Below are 19003 nucleotides of genomic sequence, written 5' to 3'. Positions count from 1 at the left end.
AATATATTTTATTGATTTTTTACAGAGAGGAAGGGAGAGGGATAGAGAGTTAGAAACATCAATGAGAGAGAAACATCGATCAGCCGCCTCCTGCACACCTCCCACTGGGGATATGCCCGCAACCAAGGTACATGCCCTTGACCGGAATCGAACCTGGAACCCTTGAGTCTGCAGGCCGACACTCTATCCACTGAGCCAAACCAGCCAGGGCTGAAAAATTATTCTTTCTCTATTTAATTGTCTTGATATTTCTTGAAAATTAGTTGACTGTACTAGTAAGTGTAAGAGTTTAATGTTATCTTTACAATATTGTCTTTGGAGATCCATGAAGATGAAATCTATTTAGATCTTCTTTAATTCATTTCAACAATATTTTATAGTTTTGAGTGTACATTTTTGCACTTATTTTGTAATGTCCTGTTTTTGTAATATTTGACTATACTAACCTACTAAAATTGTATTAGTAGTGTGGTAAAGCCTAGGATGTTATTTCAGTCACATTGTTTCTTCCTGTAATAGATACATTTGGATTTCTAAAATTTTTATATAGACATAATTTTTTCATTTTTGTTTGTGTGTTCTTTAGGAACCTGACTCTGAGGAATCTTCATCGATTACGATAGACAAGAAAGGGGAAGAAAAATTGTTTTGGAAGAACCAACAGGGTTTCTTTTCTGAAGAGAAGAACAAAGCTTTCAGCAGAGTTCAGGTAAAGCAGAGTGAAAGGAGTTAGTATAATAGAAATTAAACTAAAATGACTTAGACTAGGGATGCCAGTACTGTTGTACTGGTTTGGGATTATAGATTTAGGTTACGTGGAGCAAAGTCTATAATTTCACATTTTATTCTAATAATTTGTTTGACTACCATATCCTTTTAAGATTATTTTAAGAGTCTCTGGAAAACCTATATTTGATGTTTATGTTCACTTTTAGAAAATACAATTCAAAACTCCATTATATGCTGTAATAGAAGAGGAACAGCTAAATGAGTTACAGGATATTCTGCCAGAAACGCAGGATTATCTTTCAGAAACCCAAGGTGATCTGCTGGAGACCCAGGGTGATCTAACAGGAGTGCAGAGTGTTGAGCTGGAAGCCCAGAATATTGAGCCACATTCCCAGGCTGTTGAGCTGGCAGGCCAGCCTATGGACGGCCAAGTTGTTGAACCCAAAGCCCAGGCCATTGAACTTAAAGTCCAGGTTGTTAAGCTAGAACCTCAGAGTCTGATGCTGGAAGCCCAGAGTATTGAACTAGAAGATGGAAATACGTTGGAAGTCCATGATTTTTTATCCCCAAATCAGGCTTTTCTACCCAAAGACCAGAACATTCTACCCAATGACCAGAATATTCTACTCAAGTGTCAGGACCAACATATTCTACGCAAAGACCAGCATGTTTTCCCCAAAGACCAGGATATTCAACCCAAATATCAGGACCAGGATTTTATACCCAAATGTCCAGACCAACATATTCTACGCAGAGATCAGCATGTTTTCCCCAAAGACCAGGATATTCAACCCAAATATCAGGACCAGGATTTTATGCCCAAATGTCCAAACCAACATTTTATACCCAAAGACCAGCATATTCTTGCTAACGACCAGAATAGCATACCCAAATTTCAACACCAGCATTTTCTACCCAGAGAGCAATGTGTTCTCACCAAAGGTCAGCATGTTTTCTCCAATGAACAGAATACTCGATGCAAATGTCAGGACCAGGATTTTCTACCCAGATATCAGGCAAAATGGAGTGGGAAGGAGATAAAGCAAGAAGAAATAAGCTACTTAAGGTTTGGAGTGGGATTTGCAGGGACTAGATTGCAACTAATTTGGAGATTCATAGTTGGAAAAGATAATATCCTGGTTGATTTCTAAAAGCTCTGGAGTTCTCATTGAGTCTTAAAGTAATATCAGCAGCATGTTACCCTGTCTGGACAATTTACCGTTTTTATAAAATAAAATATTATATTTTTTTTATTGATTTCAGAGAGGAAGGGAGAGGGAGAGAGAGAGATAGAAACATCAATGATGAGAAAGAATCATCGGTTGGTGGCCTCCTGCATGCCCCCCACAGAAGCCCACAACCCGGACATGTGCCCTTGACTGGAATCAAATCCGGGACCCTTCAGACCACAGGCTGATGCTCTACCACTGACCCAAACCAGCTAGGGCTGGACAATTACTTTAAATAAAATCTTTATTAGGGAAACTATTTCTGGCAGCCATAATCTGCTTTGATAGCTAAAGATGGGCGAAGGAGTGGCCCACAAGTGTTCAGTAGTATCTTTTACCAGATTACAAGGCCAGCCCTCTACTAGAGATCAGTTAGACCAAAAGGAAGAAGTAAGAGATTGACAGGAATTACTTAGGGGTGTGGCTGGGCTAAGGTGGAATAGAGTATAGGGTTTTGTTTTATTCCATAAGATGTCCAGTTATTCTCTGACCTCAGAGAACTCCAGAATTCTCACTATAGCCTAAAGTACTATTGGTTAACATGTCTTTCTAACTGCACAATTGCTATTTTGTGCTTGTTCTGTTTTAGAAAGCAAGTTAAAGCAGCCAGCATCAATTTGGATAGGTAGGAGAGGAAGAGAGGTATTTTCTTTGGATGTCCATCAAAATCAGGCCTCCATCAGGGACATGGTCGGACACAAAAGGGAAAGAGACCAGCAGGAACTGAGTTGTTTAGGTTTAGTGTGGAGCTTGCAAAAATTGTTCTCAGCTAGAACGGACAAAAAGTATGGTTTTCTCTTTTATTCCAATGTATCCTGAATTTAAAAATTACCATAAAGTTCACAGTAAAGCTCAGAATGATATTGCTATCATATTACTCCTACTGGACAATTTACAGTTTGTATTTATTTTCTTTTAGAAAGTCCGCTTCAAGGAGCCATATTCTGTTATAAATGAGAGAGGGAGACATGGCTTTTCTCTGGCAGGTTATCAGTCTCCGACTCCTAAAGTTCAGGACCAGGTGTGCATCAGTGATCAGGTAAAGCAGAATAAGAAAGAGATAAATGGGAAATGAAGTGCTGGGTTTTAGACATTCTCAACAACTGGTAATGTGAAGAATAGAGTCAGGTGCAAAGGTCCCTGGTCTAATGAGCAATATCAGTCAGATCAGTTCTGTGATTCAGAAGGCTGATAAACCATGTTCAGATTCTTCTTTTTGTTGTTAATCTTCACCTGAGGATATGTTTTCATTGATTTTTAGAGAGACTGGAAGGGAGGAGGAGAGATAGAGAAACATTATGTGAGAGAGCCACATGGATTGGTTGCCTCCTGCACGTGCTCTGACTAGAGCCAGAGATTGAACTTGTGACGAGGTATGTGCCCTCGATCAGAATCAAACCCGGGACTCTTCAGTCCACAGGCTGATGCTCTACCCACTGAGCAATACCGACTAGGGCACCATGTTCATATTCTAGGTATAGAATCAGACTGTTTTAATTTACTAAGATTACATTACAGCTTTTGCTGAAGCTAGTGGAATTACCTTGTGGTAATTGCCCTGACATAAATAAAGTAGGAAGAAGTAGTAGATCCTAAATTACTTAAAATTTGAGGAGTTTGTCAGACTATTCTGTATATGGCTTGGGATTAAAAATTAAGGCCTACAGAGTTGAGCTAAAAGTGGCACATTCTTGTTCAGATCAAAATGTATGAGAATATCTTCACCTGATAGCATTTCCCTGGAGTTCTCATTGCAGCCTACAATGTTATGATTAGCATGTTACCCTGGTTAGGCAATTTCTTTTCTGTTTTTGTTGTTCCTTTAGAACATGTTTTTCGAGCAGCCGTCATCTTTTCTGAGAGAAGTGAGAGTGAGAGATGAATTTCCTCCGGAGTATCATCATTATGTTAACCCTCAAGTCCAGGACCAAGCCTCCCCTGGCGATCAGGTAGAACAGAAGACAGTGGGGAGGATGTCACTTTTCAAAGGAGTAACAGAGACAAATTAAGATTTGGGCTGGAGCCGAAACCGGTTTGGCTCAGTGGATAGAGCATCGGCCTGTGGACTGAGAGGTCCTAGGTTCGATTCCGGTCAAGGGCATGTACCTGGGTTGCGGGCACATCCCCAATAGGAGATGTGCAGGAGGCGGCTGATTGATGTTTCTCTCTCATCGATGTTTCTAACTCTCTATCTCTCTCCCTTCCTCTCTGTAAAGAATCAATAAAATATATATATAAAAAAAAAAAAGATTTGGGCTGGAGCTTATCAAGGTAGCTTATATGTAGGATACATAGATTGGAGGCTTCTAGAGTTAGGCTAACAATATCACCTTTTCAGTTATTTCAAAATGAGTCCCTTCTAAAGACTGCAGATGAGAAAGCATACCTTTGTCATTTGAGTTAACTGAGAAACAGGTTTTATATAATTGGTTAACAGTAAATTGTTTTTTTAAACTCAAGTCCTTTAGCCTATTTATTTGGCCTTATACATCTATAATAATAAAAGCATAGTATGCTAATTATTCCGGACGACCTTCCAGACAAGCCAGGGCTACAAGGGAAGCCTGGGTCCCGGGTGCCAGAGGGAAGCCAGTGCCGGCAGCCGAGGGAAAGAATGCCTATTCTTGCATGAATTTCATGCATCGGGCCTCTAGTTATTTTATAAATGCTGAAGGGAGTCTACTTTTGATCAACCAATGCAGGATACCAAACCCAGGCATCCAGTTTGCAGACCAGTTATGATGGATACAACAAGCTATTTGCTGCCTCAGAACTTCCTGAACTTTACTAGTGTTTGTGCATGAATTATTGGGGACACCAAGTAGGAGTACTTGTGAAAATGACACCAACTTGTCTCCTGGCTTTTCCTTGGGAAAATGCTAGCAACATTATAAAAATACTGTTTTATAATGTCCCAGTACACGAAATTTGTGCACTGAGGGGGGGAGGTGTCCCTCAGCCCGGCCTGCACCCTCTTGCAGTCCAGGACCTCTTGGGTGATTTCCATCTGCCACTTCTCGCCGGGAGTGGGCCTAAGCTGGCAGGAGGACATCCCTCTAGCAATCTGGGACCCCTTGCTCCTTACTGCCCACCTACTCGCTGTTCCTTACCGTTCAGCTCGCTGCTCCTTAGCACTGCCATGGAGGCAGGAGAGGCTCCCACCACCGCCACTGTGCTTGCCAGGTGTGAGCCTGGCTTCTGGCTGAGCGGCGCTTTCCCTGTGGGAGCACACTGACCACCAAGGGGCAGATGCATTGAGCATCTGCCTCCTCGTGGTCAGTGTGCATCATAGCAACTGGTCTTTCTCGTCGTTCCACTGTAATGGTCACTTAGGCTTTTATTATATAGATTGCCTTGTTGCTTTATCTTCTTTTAACTATGCTATTGCAGAAAGAAGAAGTGCCAGAACAATCTTGGTTTTGCTTTAAAATACTCCAGGAAAAACGTGGGAGAAGAGATAGATGAAAAAATAAAACGTTGCCAATTATTGAAGCTGGGTGAAGGGTATCTTGGGATTCATTATACTCTGTTTTTTCCCTATTTTGATGTGTATCTGGAAATTTTATATTAAACACACACACACACACCCTTGTTAAATTATCCTACCCTAGTATCATTATTCTGGGATTGTCACTGAAGTCTACATTATTGTCACTAACCCATCATTTTTGCTTATACAAGAAGTTTTTATTTTGTTGTTCCTTTAAAACAACTATACCAAGCAACCCCCCCCCCTTTTTTTTTTGAGAAATGAGAGTTTGAAACAGGAATTGCTTCTGGAGTGCCATTGGCTTGTTTCACCCAGAATTCAAGACCTAGGCTCTCCAGAGAGTAAGTAGAGAACGCTCTAGTAAGGAGTAAGTAGCAGAGAGTAAATGGCTTAGGCTTTGTCTCAAGATTGACAGGGCAGTGTGGTAGCTGCTCCAGGGGCTTAGTTTTAAGGTCAGTAATAATGGACAAAGATATAATCTCTTCTTGTTTTGTGATGTATCACACCATTCTGACCTATTGAAACGACTTCAGGCCTCTTCACTGAAGCATTTACTGTTGCCCTGGCATGATGCTCCTGCTTGGAAAATGTTCAGTGTTTATGAGGTCTTTCAGCACAGGAACTATGAGCAGGTCTCACGTAATATGACAGTTGAGATATGGAGAAGGGAGTTATTTCTGGAGTGCCATGAATATGTCGTACATTAAATCCAGGATTCAGGCTCTGCCAGAGAGCAGCAGAGCAGAGTAAAAAGTAAACAGCAGAAAGTAAATTAGAGTTGGATCTGGGCTATGCTACTAACAACAGTGATGATGATGGTGATAGTGTTGTCTCTTAATATTAATAACATTAATATTATTATGACTGACAGCTTACATTCTTAAGCTAAAATTGATCTAGAACCTTATGTCCATTGTCTCATTTAATTCTCACAATAACTCTGGGAGATAGATTTTATTATTACCCTTGTTTTATAGATGAAGAAACTTTTGATTGCTTTGTGGACACTATTAAGGTCCAAATAGTGGCCAGAAGTATGTCTACTTTTATACCATACTGTATCATATTCTTCTGACCTATTTAGATGACTTCAGGGCATCATTGCAGCCTGTAGTATTTTCACTACCATTCTGCCACTGCTCATACATTTGGTGGGTGCTTTTGTATCTTTTTAGAGCTTATACTCCAGGCAGCAGCCATCTGTCGGAACAGCTGAAAGATGGCGAGATTTGCTTCTGGATGGCCATCAGTATCTTCCAGCCAAGCACCCGAGAGAAGCTTCCAGCAGAAGGCAGGTATGAGCAGTAGACTGTAAACAGGAGTACAGGCACTTACTGAGCTGCGGGTGGTAAGGCTGAGCAAAAAGCAGATTCTTGTTTTATATCATAGAGTGTAAAACCTATCCTGACCTAAGATTACTCTAGGGCTCTCACTGAAAGAAACAGTATTGTCAGGAGTACTTGTTGCCTATTAGGAAAACTACATTTTATATGTATGTTCTTTGTGAAAGGTGTATTTCTGGTGGCTGTTCTCTCTTATGGTGTGAGAGGAGAAGAAATGAGTGGTTTCTGAGAGGGAGGGGTCAGGAGGATCTTCCAGCCAATGACCAGGACTAGATCTCCCTCATAAGCTGCTAGAGCACATGGCAGGGTTTCACCAAGAGATAAACAATTCAGAGTTTGGGCTGGAGCTTGTTAGGGTTTTGTTATATTGTCAAAGTTTTGGTGTTTTGAGTGAAGATCAATAGTTTTTCAAGAAAATATTAAAATATCCTGGCCCTACTAAGATTTTTCCATGGCTTAACTGAAGTCTATTAGAATTTTACCACTGTCTGGATAATTTCTATCTTGTGGTTTTATCTTGTTATTTTAAAAACAGCCTCAGGCAACCAGCATTGTTACAATATATGAAAGAGATAAAGAGAAATTTCCTCTTGGCTCTTCTAGGAGAGCAAAAAGAAAAGGAGGCATAAAGGCAGAAAGTAGGATTTGGGCTGAGGTTTTCCGAACTAAGCTGCCACTCTTTTGGGATTTTTAGTTTGGGTCTATAAGGTTGACCTAAGGCAGTGGTCAGCAAACTCATTAGTCAACAGAGCCAAATATCAACAGTATAACGATTGAAATTTCTTTTGAGAGCCAAATTTTTTAAACTTAAACTATATAGGTAGGTACATTGTTATTAACTTAATTAGGGGGCTCCTAAGGCTTAGGAAGAGCCACACTCAAGGGGCCAAAGAGCCGCATGTGGCTCGCGAGCCGCAGTTTGCCGACCACGGGCCTAAGGGTTTGCTGTCATGTTTTATTCTTTTTTTAAAAAAATATATTTTATTGATTTTTTTACAGAGAGGAGGGGAGAGGGATAGAGTTAGAAACATCGATGAGAGAGAAACATCGATCAGCTGCCTCTTGCACACCCCCTACTGGGGATGTGCCCGCAACCAAGGTACATGCCCTTGACTGGAATCGAACCTGGGACCCTTGAGTCTGCAGGTGGATGCTCTATCCGCTGAGCCAAACCGGTTAGGGCATGTCATGTTTTATTCTGCATCACCATTCATATATGCTGAACTATGCTGGGCTCTTTCCTACCTCAAGTCTTTTGCATATTTCCCCCCCTCTCCCTTCATGGTCTTTTTTTTCTTCACAAAGCTGGTCCTTTCTTATCCTTCCGGTTTCAGCTAAAATTTCACCTCCGTAGAAAAACTACCTTGAGCAAATTATCAAAAATAGGTCTCTCCTCTTCTTTGGTTTTTATTTTAAATCCCTGCTTTCTATTTTCTTCTCAGTACAAAAAAGACTTTGTTGTTATTTACTTATTTACATCTTTTCCACTGGGCTGTAAGCTTCTGTATGGGCAGCCTTTAGCACAATACTGGTACCTGGTAGTCTCTTGCTAAATATGTTTTGAATGAATAAGTCAGTCAGTCAAACATTTATTGAGCACCTGTTAGGTGCTAGCCATTATTTAGGTCCTAAATATCAAAGATAGCATGCAAAAGAAGACACAGCACTCAATTTCTAAACAAGAGAGACTGAGACAGAAGCAGATGGTTATGAAGCAACGTGGCTAGTTGTAGAGAAGGCGTAGGGCATTATCTGAGCACAGAAGAGGGGTACCTAACCCTGACTGTTCAATGGAGGGTGTGGCTTTGTAGTCACTGCCTCCTCTTGTCCTTCTGCCATCCAGCCCTGAAAATCCTCAGCCCTGATCAGTCCTTTTTCATTTTAGATTCCCAAATAATCGAGCCTCATGGAAGAAAACACTTTATTCATGTAGATTTGAACCACATTCATACTACCATTTACAGTCCCAGCTGGGTCCCCAGTACTGCTTAGCATTTTTCTTGCCTGCCCCTCCCGTAGCTCACACTGGTAATTCTAATCCTTAAACACTTCTTAAAGTTCTTGCTGTTCCCCGTACTCTCTGGCTTTCATAAAGAAAATTGAAGCCATCACACAAAACTGCCTCAGCTGTTTACTTTTCGCTATTCTTCCTATTCTTACTATCTCAGAGGAAGAGTTGTCTCTCTTTGGACCCATATTCTGGATTCTCTTGCTACCTTTACTTCCGTGTCCAATTTTGAATGTTATATAAGACTTTGGTTTCTGTCAAAATCCTCTAAAGAATGTTGCATCCTTTTTGTTTGCAGCAGGCATCACCTGGCTGGGTTCAGACTCTCAGTAGTTTCTCGCCTTCTGTGAACAGTGACTTCAGTGTTAGTTCAGTTCTCAAAGCCTTCGTTGTCCTCCTCTAGGTCCAGCCCTGTGCACACACAGCTCAGGGTGACTCTGGGATGTGTGCCAGTTCATACACGGAATTAAAGGATCCTCTTTTCTAGCTCGCTCCCCTTCAGGATACCCACCCTCTACACTCCCCAGATCCCACTGACGACAATTTTTTTTACAATCAATGAGAGAGAGAGAGAGAGAGAGAGAGAGAGAGAGAGAGAGAGAGAGAGAGAGAAAGACAGAGAAATCTGTCGTGGGCTTACTCCTTTACCAGTGCTGGAAGTCTAGTTTTTCTTACTTTTTTGAAAGCAGAAAATAATTTCATTTTTATTGTAGCAAAAGTAAATCCAAACAGAAAAAAAAAACTCCACAAAAATTCTAGAGAGAACCATCATAAGCCTTTTGCTATTTCTCATTTTCCTATAACAAACAAATGAATCACTTTAAAAATCATAGCCTTATTGAGATATATAGTCTAGTCTTGTCATTCACGGTAGCTATGTTCTATATAGTTGCCTCAAACACCAAATTAGTGAATTCTGAACCATTGCTCCTAGGGAAGATATAGGTTAGGTTCCTGGGAGCATCTGATCACATTTTTGTTAGCTGATCAATACATTACCTTGTTGTATATGAATTGTTGTTTAAAGACCCCTTATTTAATACAGTATATTGTTGATTCATTAACATTGAACTCGGGGCTAATAGCAGTGTGGCCTATGCCTGAATGAAGCTTATCTGATCATGTATATTCTCCATAAAACACATCATAGCCTTTTTATGCTGAGGAATACTAGCTGCTACTGTAGCACTGTGCTTGGGGGCCACTTTAAACAGCAGTCACCAACAAAAAAGCAAAAAACTTGGCACTAATTATACCTTGAAAAGGATACTTGTTTACAGTATCAAACTTGTTCAACCTCAGCTGGTAATGTGCACATCTGGTGACTCAAATTTTTCACAGCTCTGTGCATGTCTGCAAATGCCCACAAAAACACCGTGAGTATTGATTTTGGAATTTCAAATAAGTTTCAGCAAATAGGTGAATTCATAAGGAATATGTGAATAGGAGGATTGACTGTAATTTACATACTCTACAATTCACCTATTTAAACTGTACAATTCTGTGTTTATAGCATATTTAAAAGGTGGTACAAACATTGCCACAAACAATTTCAGAACATTTCATCACTCTGAAAAGTCTGGTACCCATGATAGCCTTTTTCCCTCACCTCTACCCCCAGCCTTAGACAACTACTAGTCTACTTTCTGCCTCTATAGATTTGCCTTTTTTGGGCATTTCATATAAATGGAATCATGTAAAATATGACCCTTTATGACTGGTTTATTTCACTGAACATCGTGTTTTCAAAAGTTTATCAATCTTGTAGCATGTAGCATTACTTCATTCCTGACAGTTGGATAATATTACATTTTATGCATTTAGCACATTTTATTTATCCATTTATCAGTTGGTAGACATTTGGATTGTTTCCATTACCTTGCTATTATGAATAATGCTGCTGTGAACATTTGTGTACAAGTTTTTTGTTGAGATGTGTTTTCATTTCTCTTGGGTATATACATAGGAGTGAAGTTTCTAGGGCATATGTCATTTTATGCTTAGCTTTCTGAGGAACTGTCATACTGGTTTCCAAAGTGGCTGTACTACTGTTTATTCCCACCAGCAGTATATGAGGGTTCTAGTTCTCTGCATTCTCACCAGCACTTGCTATTACCTGCATTTTTAAATTATAGCTATCTTCATAGGTGTGATGTAGTATCTCATTGTTATATTTTCCTGATGGTTAGTGATGAGCATCTTTTCATGTGCTTATTGGCCACGTGTATTTCTTCTTTGGAAAACTATTAGATTCTCTGCCCAGTTTGTAATTGAGTTTTTTGTCTTTCGATTATTGAGTTATGTGAGTTCTTAATATATTCTACATACAGGTTCCTTTTTAGTTATATGATTTACAAATGTTTTTTTCCCATTCTGTGGATTGTCTTTTTACTTTCTGGATGGTTTCCTTTGCAGCCATAAAAGTCTTAATTTTGATGAAGACTAGTTTATTTTTTCTTTTGTGGCATTTGATTTTGATGTTCCTGTAAGAATTTTATGTCTCTTACATTTAGGTCTATGATTCACTTTGAGTTAATTTTTGTATGTAGTGTTAGATAGGGGTCTAACTTTATTCTTTATCATGTGGATATCCAGTTATCCTAACACTATTTGTTGAAAAGATTATTCTTACCCATTGAATTCTCTTGGCACTCTTGTCAAAAATCATTTGAGTGTGAATATAAGGGTTTATTTCTGAAAAGTCATTTCTATTTTGTTGATCTATATAATTTATCCTTATCCTGGTACCACACGATCTTTGATTACTCTACTTTTGTAGTAAGTTTTGAAATTGGGAAGAGTGAGTCCTCCAACTTGGTCTTCTATTCCAGGATCATCTCAGATATTTTGGGTCCCTTGCATTTTCGTATGAATTCAAGAATCATCTTGTTAATTTCTACAAATAATCTAACTAACATTTTGATGGTGGTTGCATTAAATCTGCCCATCAGTTTGGGGACTACTGCTATCTCAACAACATTAAGTCCTCCGAGCCATGAATATGAGGTGTCCTCCCATTCATTTAGATCTTAATTTCTTTCAGCAATGTTTTGTAAGTTTCTGAGTATAAAATTTACACTTTCTTTGTTAAAAATTTATTTCTCAGTATTTCTTGATGGTATTATAAATAAATTTTCCCCCTTAATTTTGTTTTCAGATAGTTCATTGCAAGTATATAGAAATACAATTGATTTTTGTATAATGATCTTGTATCCTGCAACTTTCCTGAAAGAAAAATAATCTTTAAACTAAAAAGACAAAAGTAATTTTAAGCTTTTATTTCTAAAAGTTAGAGATCATAATTTGACTCATATGATGTCCAAGTAAGTAGATGTTATAAGACTTCTTGATAATGTGGGAGAAATTAGCTCCAGTCTTCTCCCTCTTTGTCAGTTGTTTTGTTATTTTCAGTCTCTTATTCTTAACAGAGTTGTATAATTGAAAATGCTTATATATTTGAGACATTAAGGGAGCTGGTTTTATGTCTTGGATTCAATCCCAAGCACACTCATGATAGAATGATATTAAGTGACTATATCAGAAGAACTTTCATTCTGTGCATTTTGATTTGTTATTAGTTCATCCATGTTTTTGACTTGAATCTTTTTCTTTGTTTTTGGTTTTTTGTTAATCCTCACCTGAGGATATTTTTCCATTGATTTTTAGAGACAGTGGAAGGGAGGAGGAGAAACAGAGAGAGAGAAACATCGATTGGTTGCCTCCCACAAGCACCCCAACCAGGGCTGGGGATCGAGCCTGCAACCCAGGTACATGCCCTTGACTAGAATTGAACCCAGAACCCTTCAGTCCATGGGCCAACGCTCTGTCTACCGAGCCAAACCAGCTAGGGTCTGAATCTTTTTCTTTGGTTTATTGTTTTTATTTGGTTAATTCAGTCTGAAACTGCTTCCTTTCATTCTTTTTAAAATTTTATTCTCATATATATATATATATATATATATGTATGTATATGTATTTGGTTTTTTATTCAGTTGAGCTCAAGGTTGCAGGAGAAAAGAATCAATAGATGGACATATCAAAAGTGTGCAAGGGGCTAACTTTTAGCAGTTTTGTCACTTTTTGTGACCGGACTTTTTAACAGGTTTATGATAAATGTCAATCAGGATGGAACACTGAATTCCAAACTCCACTAGGACTTCAGTTTGGAGTAAATCAAGAAGAAGACAAAAAAGAGGTATGTAATGATAAATGCTTTTGGACACCAGTGTTTCTACTGTAACAATATATGTGAAAATAGAAATAATTTGTTGTGTCCTAATAATTAAAAGCTAATACTAAAAATTTCATAAAGACTAAGAAATTACTTGAGTTATTATAATATGTTAAACTTCTAAGCTCCTAGGATTTAGGGTACCTTGATGTGAAATCAGAGATATTATCCTAGTGAATTTCTTCAATTAGTGATATTTGCCACTAGAACTTATTTAAAGGAAAAGTTTTCATTTATGGCTTCCTTTTTTCCTCCCTTTTCAATCCAAAGTTAGTGTAAACCAACAGTTTTTAACACTGGCCATGCACCAGTATCAGATGTGGAGCTTTTTTCAGATATATATATTTTTTGGTATCTGAAAAGGTAGGTTTGGGGCATCTGTATTTTTTAAAAAGTGTCACTGATGATTGTGCTATATCTTTAATATTGAGAACTGCTATTAGACTTTTAATGTTTTTACTAAAAGGTTACAAACATGTCTGTGTGTATACTATTGCTATTTGAGTAGCTATGTCCTTAAAAGAGAATATATCAACCCAGAGGTATGAATGTATCACACATCGTAGTAGCACTTGCTTTTGTTATACCTGTTCCCTTTAAAAGTATGATGCTCTTATATTCCTCAGTCCTTCTCTTCTGCCCACCACGTTAGGCTAGGCTTAGAGTGTGGTTTTAATTTTGAAAAGTTAGTGACTACTGTTATGAAATACCTCTCACATTCTTTCTGTGGCCCTGCTTCTATGGTACTTACTACTTGGTTATAGTAAATATAGTATATATTTTATCATACCAAGTATAGTCATTTTCTCAAGTGCCATTGACACGGGACTCTACTAAGGGCAAACTAAATTAGTGCTTCTTTCTCTGACTTGTCTGTAACATATAATGGCCATGTGCTTGAAGATATAAAGGTCTTGCTGTATGTGATATCTTGAGCCACCGTAAATAGAAGGAAATTAAGGACTTCGTTCCATGTGGCTTCCATATCATATCGTTTTCTTGTCTAAGGCACAAAGATAATTTCCGTCCTTGGAAAGTCCTCTGAGAGCAGAATCTTAACAATTTTAACTTCCTTCCTTTAGCGTCAAAAGCGGTACCTGAGATATAGGCGACTTTTCATGGATATTGAAAGAGAAAAAGTAAAAGAACAACAAAGGCAAAAAGAATGCAGGAAGAGAATTGAAAAGTGAGTTTTTTGATCCTCATTGTGATCCTTAAATTACTAGTTAAGGTGATTTTAGAAGCTAAGTTTTAGAAATAATCAGGTAGTGGTTTTGCCTTCTGAGCCATAGTGGGAACAACTATTTTTGATCTGGATGGAAGTATTAATAGATGATTAAGGGCTATGTTTTTAAACAGTGATACTTAAGCAGAAAGTACAAAGAGTTCCCACTTAACCCCTGCCTCTTCTACTGTTAACATCCTGTACCTCAGTGGTACATTTGTTATAACTGATAAACCTACATGGACGCATTATAATCCATATTTTACATTCGGGTTCTTCCAATGCCTTTTCATGGCTTGGTAGCTCATTTCTTTTTAGTGCTGAGTAATATTATAGTGTCTGAATGTACCACAGTTTATTTTTATCCATTCACCTACTGAAGGACATCTTGGTTTCTTCCAAGCTTTGGCAATTATGAATAAAGTTTCTATAAATACTCATATACAGGTTTTATGTAGGCATAAATTTTTAACTCCTTTGGGTAAATACCAAGGAGTGCGTTTGCTGGATTGTATGGTAAGAGTTTGTTTACTTTGGATAGAAATTGCCAAGCTTTCTTTCAAAGTAGCCAAACCATTTTGCATTCCACCAGCAGTGAATGAGAATTCTTGTTGTTTCACATCCTTGCCAGCATTTGGTGTTTTCAGTGTTTTGGCTTTGGGCCATTCTAAGTATCTAATAGTATCTCATTGTTTTAATTTGCAATTCCGAAATGACATATGATGTGGAACATCTTTTCATATACAGTTGACCCTGGAACTATGTTGGGGTTATGGGCACCAACTCCCCCTCACAGTTGGATATCTGCATATTGCTTTGACTCCCCAAAAACTTAACTACACTCATCTCATATCTATGGGAGATTGGTACTAGGACCCCCCTATGGATTCCAAAATCTGTGGATGCTCAAGTCCCTTATTTATGGTATGGCATTGGCATTGGCATTCACGGATTCTTGACTATAGATTGGAAATACTGTTTCCATCTGCAGTGGTTGAGTCCACACATGCAAACCTGGGGGATCTAAAGGGCCAACTGTAGATTTATTGGAAAATATTCAAGTATAAATGAACCCACGCATTTCCAACCCATGTTGTTTAAGGATCAACTGTACTTATTTGTCATCTGTATATCTTCTCTGCTGAGGTCCCTATTCAGGTCTTTAGTCCATCTTTTCATTGAGTTTTTTAAAATTGAATTTATTGGGGTTACATTGGTTAATTAAATAGGTTTCAAGTGTACAATTCTATAATACATCATCTGTATATTATATTGTGTTCTCACCACCCATAGTCTAGTCTCCTTCATCCCCATTTATCCCTCTCTTTACAGTCTACCTCCACCACCCCCTTTCCCTCTGGTAATCCCTATACTGTCTATAAGGTGTTTTTGTTTGTTTGTTTGCTGGTCCTTCACCTTTTCCACCCAACTACCCCCCTGAGAGCTGTCAGTCTGTTCTCTGTATCTATGAGTCTGTTTCTTTTAAAAAACACGCACACATGTTTTTATTGATTTTATAGAGAGTGGAAGGGAAAGGGAGAGAGATAGAAGAATCAATGAAACACATCAACATCAGCTGGCTGCCTTCTGCATGCCCCCTACTGGGGACAAGATCGTAAAGAGCTTTGTATGCCATGACAAGGAATTTGGATTTTATCTTGAAAACAGGAGCCATATAGAGGCATAGTGGGGAACAGATAAGATGACTGAAACTATGTATTAGGAGATCATTGAAGTAATACACTTAGAAAGATGAGAGGTGAAATTAAATTTTAAACAAAGTCCTGTTACAATAAAGTTCTTGCTCTGTGTCAAGCACTTTACATAATTGTCTCTAATTGGCACACAGTCCTGCAGGGTAGTGGTAGCTACTGTTCCCTGAGCGTTTACAGTGTGCCAGGCACAGTGTTGGGTGTTTTAGAGGCATTAGTTCATTTCCTCGCTTCAGTAACCTCGTGAGGTAAATTTTACGCTTTGCCTTTTACAGATGAAAAAAATGAACCCTAGAGAAGTTAAGAAACTTGTTTAAGATCTTACCTAGCAATGGTAGAACTGGGATTCTACCCCAGATTTATTTGACTCCAACACCTAACCTCTTTGGATCTGTAACGCAGCCTTTCAGATAAGCCAGGGCCAGGAGGCAGTGAGGAAAAGGCAGTTTTAAGAGCGTACGAGAGAGAATTGATAAGATTTGTCAGAGAATTCAAGCGTAAATTTTAGGTTTATGGTTTAGGCTACCAGGTAAATGGGGTGCTATAAAACAGATTTGCCAGGAAGGAGGTAGGTAGAGGTGGGGAGTATACATTTAGTTTGGAGCATATTGGGTTGGACGTGCTTAAAGGAAATCCAAATAGCGAGTCTAGTAGTAAATAATTCAGTTATTTTTAGTAATGATTTTAGAAATCACTGAGAAAGAATGCTGTCAGAATCAGGAAACAGTAGACAGGAAGGCTGAAAGAAAAACAGGATCAGCAGGCAAAGATTTAGACCCTGCCAGATTAGACCTTAATCCTGTTCTGTCAAAGAGGAAGATTTCTTCCACTTCCTTGAGAAGTTATTTTTCTAACAGGGCACCTCTTTAACTCCTGAAATAAATCAGTTTCTTAATCTTAGAAGCAGAATTCCTTTTAACTTTGTAAAAGATTAGTAGTATGGCCTTATCATATATGACTGAGTAACAAGGGTTTTTGAGTTGTTGAAATTATAAGAATACTAGAGGCCTGGTGTACGAAATTCATGCACTTGGGGGCGGGGTCCCTCAGCCTGGCCTGCGCCCTCTCACAGTCTGGGAGCCCTTGGGGGATGTCTGACTGCCACAGAGGCGGGAGAGGCTCCTGCCGCTGCCCCTGCGCTTGCCAGCCGTGAGCCCAGCTTCTGGCTGTGGGAGCGCACTGACTACCAGGAAGCAGCTCCTGTGTTGAGCAGGATCAGGCTGAAACTGGCTCTCTGACATCCTCCAAGGAGTCCTGGATTACGAGAGGGCGCAGGCCAGGTCAAGGGACCCCACTGGTGCACAATCGGGGCCAGGGAGGGATGCAGGAGTTTGACCAGCCAGGAGGGACCTTGGGGGGGCTCCAGGGTATGTCCGGCCCATCTCCCTCAGTCCCGTTTGGCTGGACCCCAGCAGCAAGCTAACCTACCAGTTGGAGCATCTGCCCCCTATTGGTCAGTGCACGTCATAGCGACTGGTCAACTGGTCGACTGTCTGCCCCCTGTTGGTCAGTGCACATCATAGCAAGGGGTTGAGTGGCCTTAGCATATCATTAGCACATTACGCTTTGATTGGTTGAATGGACGACCGGACACTTAGCATATTAGGCTTTTATTATATAGGATACTTTTAATGTAGTTTACCTGTGATATTTTATTTTTAGGAGTCTCTTTAAAATGTAAATATTGATGTCTGTTTCATTGTGCACACACAGGGATAGCAACATTATATTAGTCCCTTATAACAATTTTTTAAATCATAGTTGACATTCAATATTATATTTATTTCAGGTATACTACATCGTGGTTAGACATTTATATAACTTACAAAGTGATTTTCCCTGGTAGGTCCTTTACCCACCTGGCACCATACATAGCTATTACAATATTGTTGACTATATTTCCTACTCTGTACTTTACATTCTCTTGACTATCTTGAAACTGCCAATCTGCACTTCTTAATCCCTTCGCCTTCCCCCTTCCTGCCTCCAGCCCCCTACCCATCTGGCAACCACCAGTTTGTTCTCTTTATATATGAGTTTGTTTCTGTTTTGTTTGTTTCTGTTATTTAGACTCCACATGTAAGTGAAATCATACGGTATTTGTTTTTCTCTGACTTACTTCATTTATAATACCCTCTAGGTCTATTCATCTTGTAGTAAATGGTAAGATTTCATTCTTCTTTATGGCCAAGTAATATTCCATTGTATATATGTACCACGTCTTTATTCAGTTGTCTGTAGATGAACACTTAGGTTGCTTCCATATTTTGGCTGTTGTGTATAAAATGTTCTTCATTGCCTTTTGTTACAGCCTTTGTTTTAAAGTCTGTTTTGTCTGATGTAAGTATTGCTATCCCAGATTTTGTTGTTGTTTCCATTTGCATGAAATATCTTTTTCCATACCTTTATTTTCAGTTTGTGTTTGTCTTTCAATCTGAAGTGGGTTTCTTGTAGACAGCATATATATGGGTCTTGTTTTGTTATCTATTCAGCTACCCCATGTTTTTGATTGGCGTATTTAATCCATTCACATGTAAAGTGATTATTAATAGGTATGTATTTATTGTCATTTTCTTTCTTTTAAAAAAATATATTTTTATTGATTTCAGAGAGGAAGGAAGAGGAAAAGAGAGATAGAAACATCAATGATGAGAGAGAATCGTTGATCAGCTACCTCCTGCATGCTCGCTACTGGGGATTGAGCCCACAACCCTGAACCAAACTGGCTAGGGCTATTGCCATTTTCTTTATAATTATGTTCCTCTTTTTTTTTTCTTTTTCTTAAAGAAGTCCATTTAACATTTCTGGTAGTACTGTTTTGATGGCAGTGAGCTTCTTTAGCTTTTTCTTTTTTGGGAAGCTCTTGATGTCTCCTTTGATTCTAAATAAGAGCCTTGCTAGGTAGAATAATCTTGGTTGTAGGTCCTTACTTTTCATCTGTTTGAATATTTTGTGCTGGTCCCTATGGCCTGCAAAGTTCCTGTTGAGAAATGAGCTGACAGCCTTATGGGACCTACCTTATTTATAATTTATTGC

General features: G+C 38.9%; 1 protein-coding gene across 6 annotated transcripts in view; it reads left to right on the top strand.

Moving 5' to 3' along the window:
* Positions 1-19003, top strand: part of CCDC15 (coiled-coil domain containing 15) — a 43706-nt gene that overhangs the window by 16692 nt on the left and 8011 nt on the right. For 2 of the 6 annotated variants that reach the window (XM_036354001.1, XM_036353999.1), the window contains 7 exons: positions 587-709; positions 936-1745; positions 2878-2997; positions 3785-3907; positions 6624-6743; positions 12902-12994; positions 14113-14216. In XM_036354001.1, coding sequence (XP_036209894.1) covers positions 587-709; positions 936-1745; positions 2878-2997; positions 3785-3907; positions 6624-6743; positions 12902-12994; positions 14113-14216 — 1493 coding nt within the window. The remainder of the gene's footprint in view (positions 1-586; positions 710-935; positions 1746-2877; positions 2998-3784; positions 3908-6623; positions 6744-12901; positions 12995-14112; positions 14217-19003) is intronic. The other 4 variants (XM_036354003.1, XM_036354005.1, XM_036354002.1 and 1 more) reach the window with 4 other exon arrangements.

Source organism: Myotis myotis, unplaced genomic scaffold (assembly GCF_014108235.1).
Source record: "Myotis myotis isolate mMyoMyo1 unplaced genomic scaffold, mMyoMyo1.p scaffold_m19_p_20, whole genome shotgun sequence".
NCBI lineage: Eukaryota > Metazoa > Chordata > Mammalia > Chiroptera > Vespertilionidae > Myotis > Myotis myotis.
This window is presented reverse-complemented; position numbering and strand designations above follow the sequence as displayed.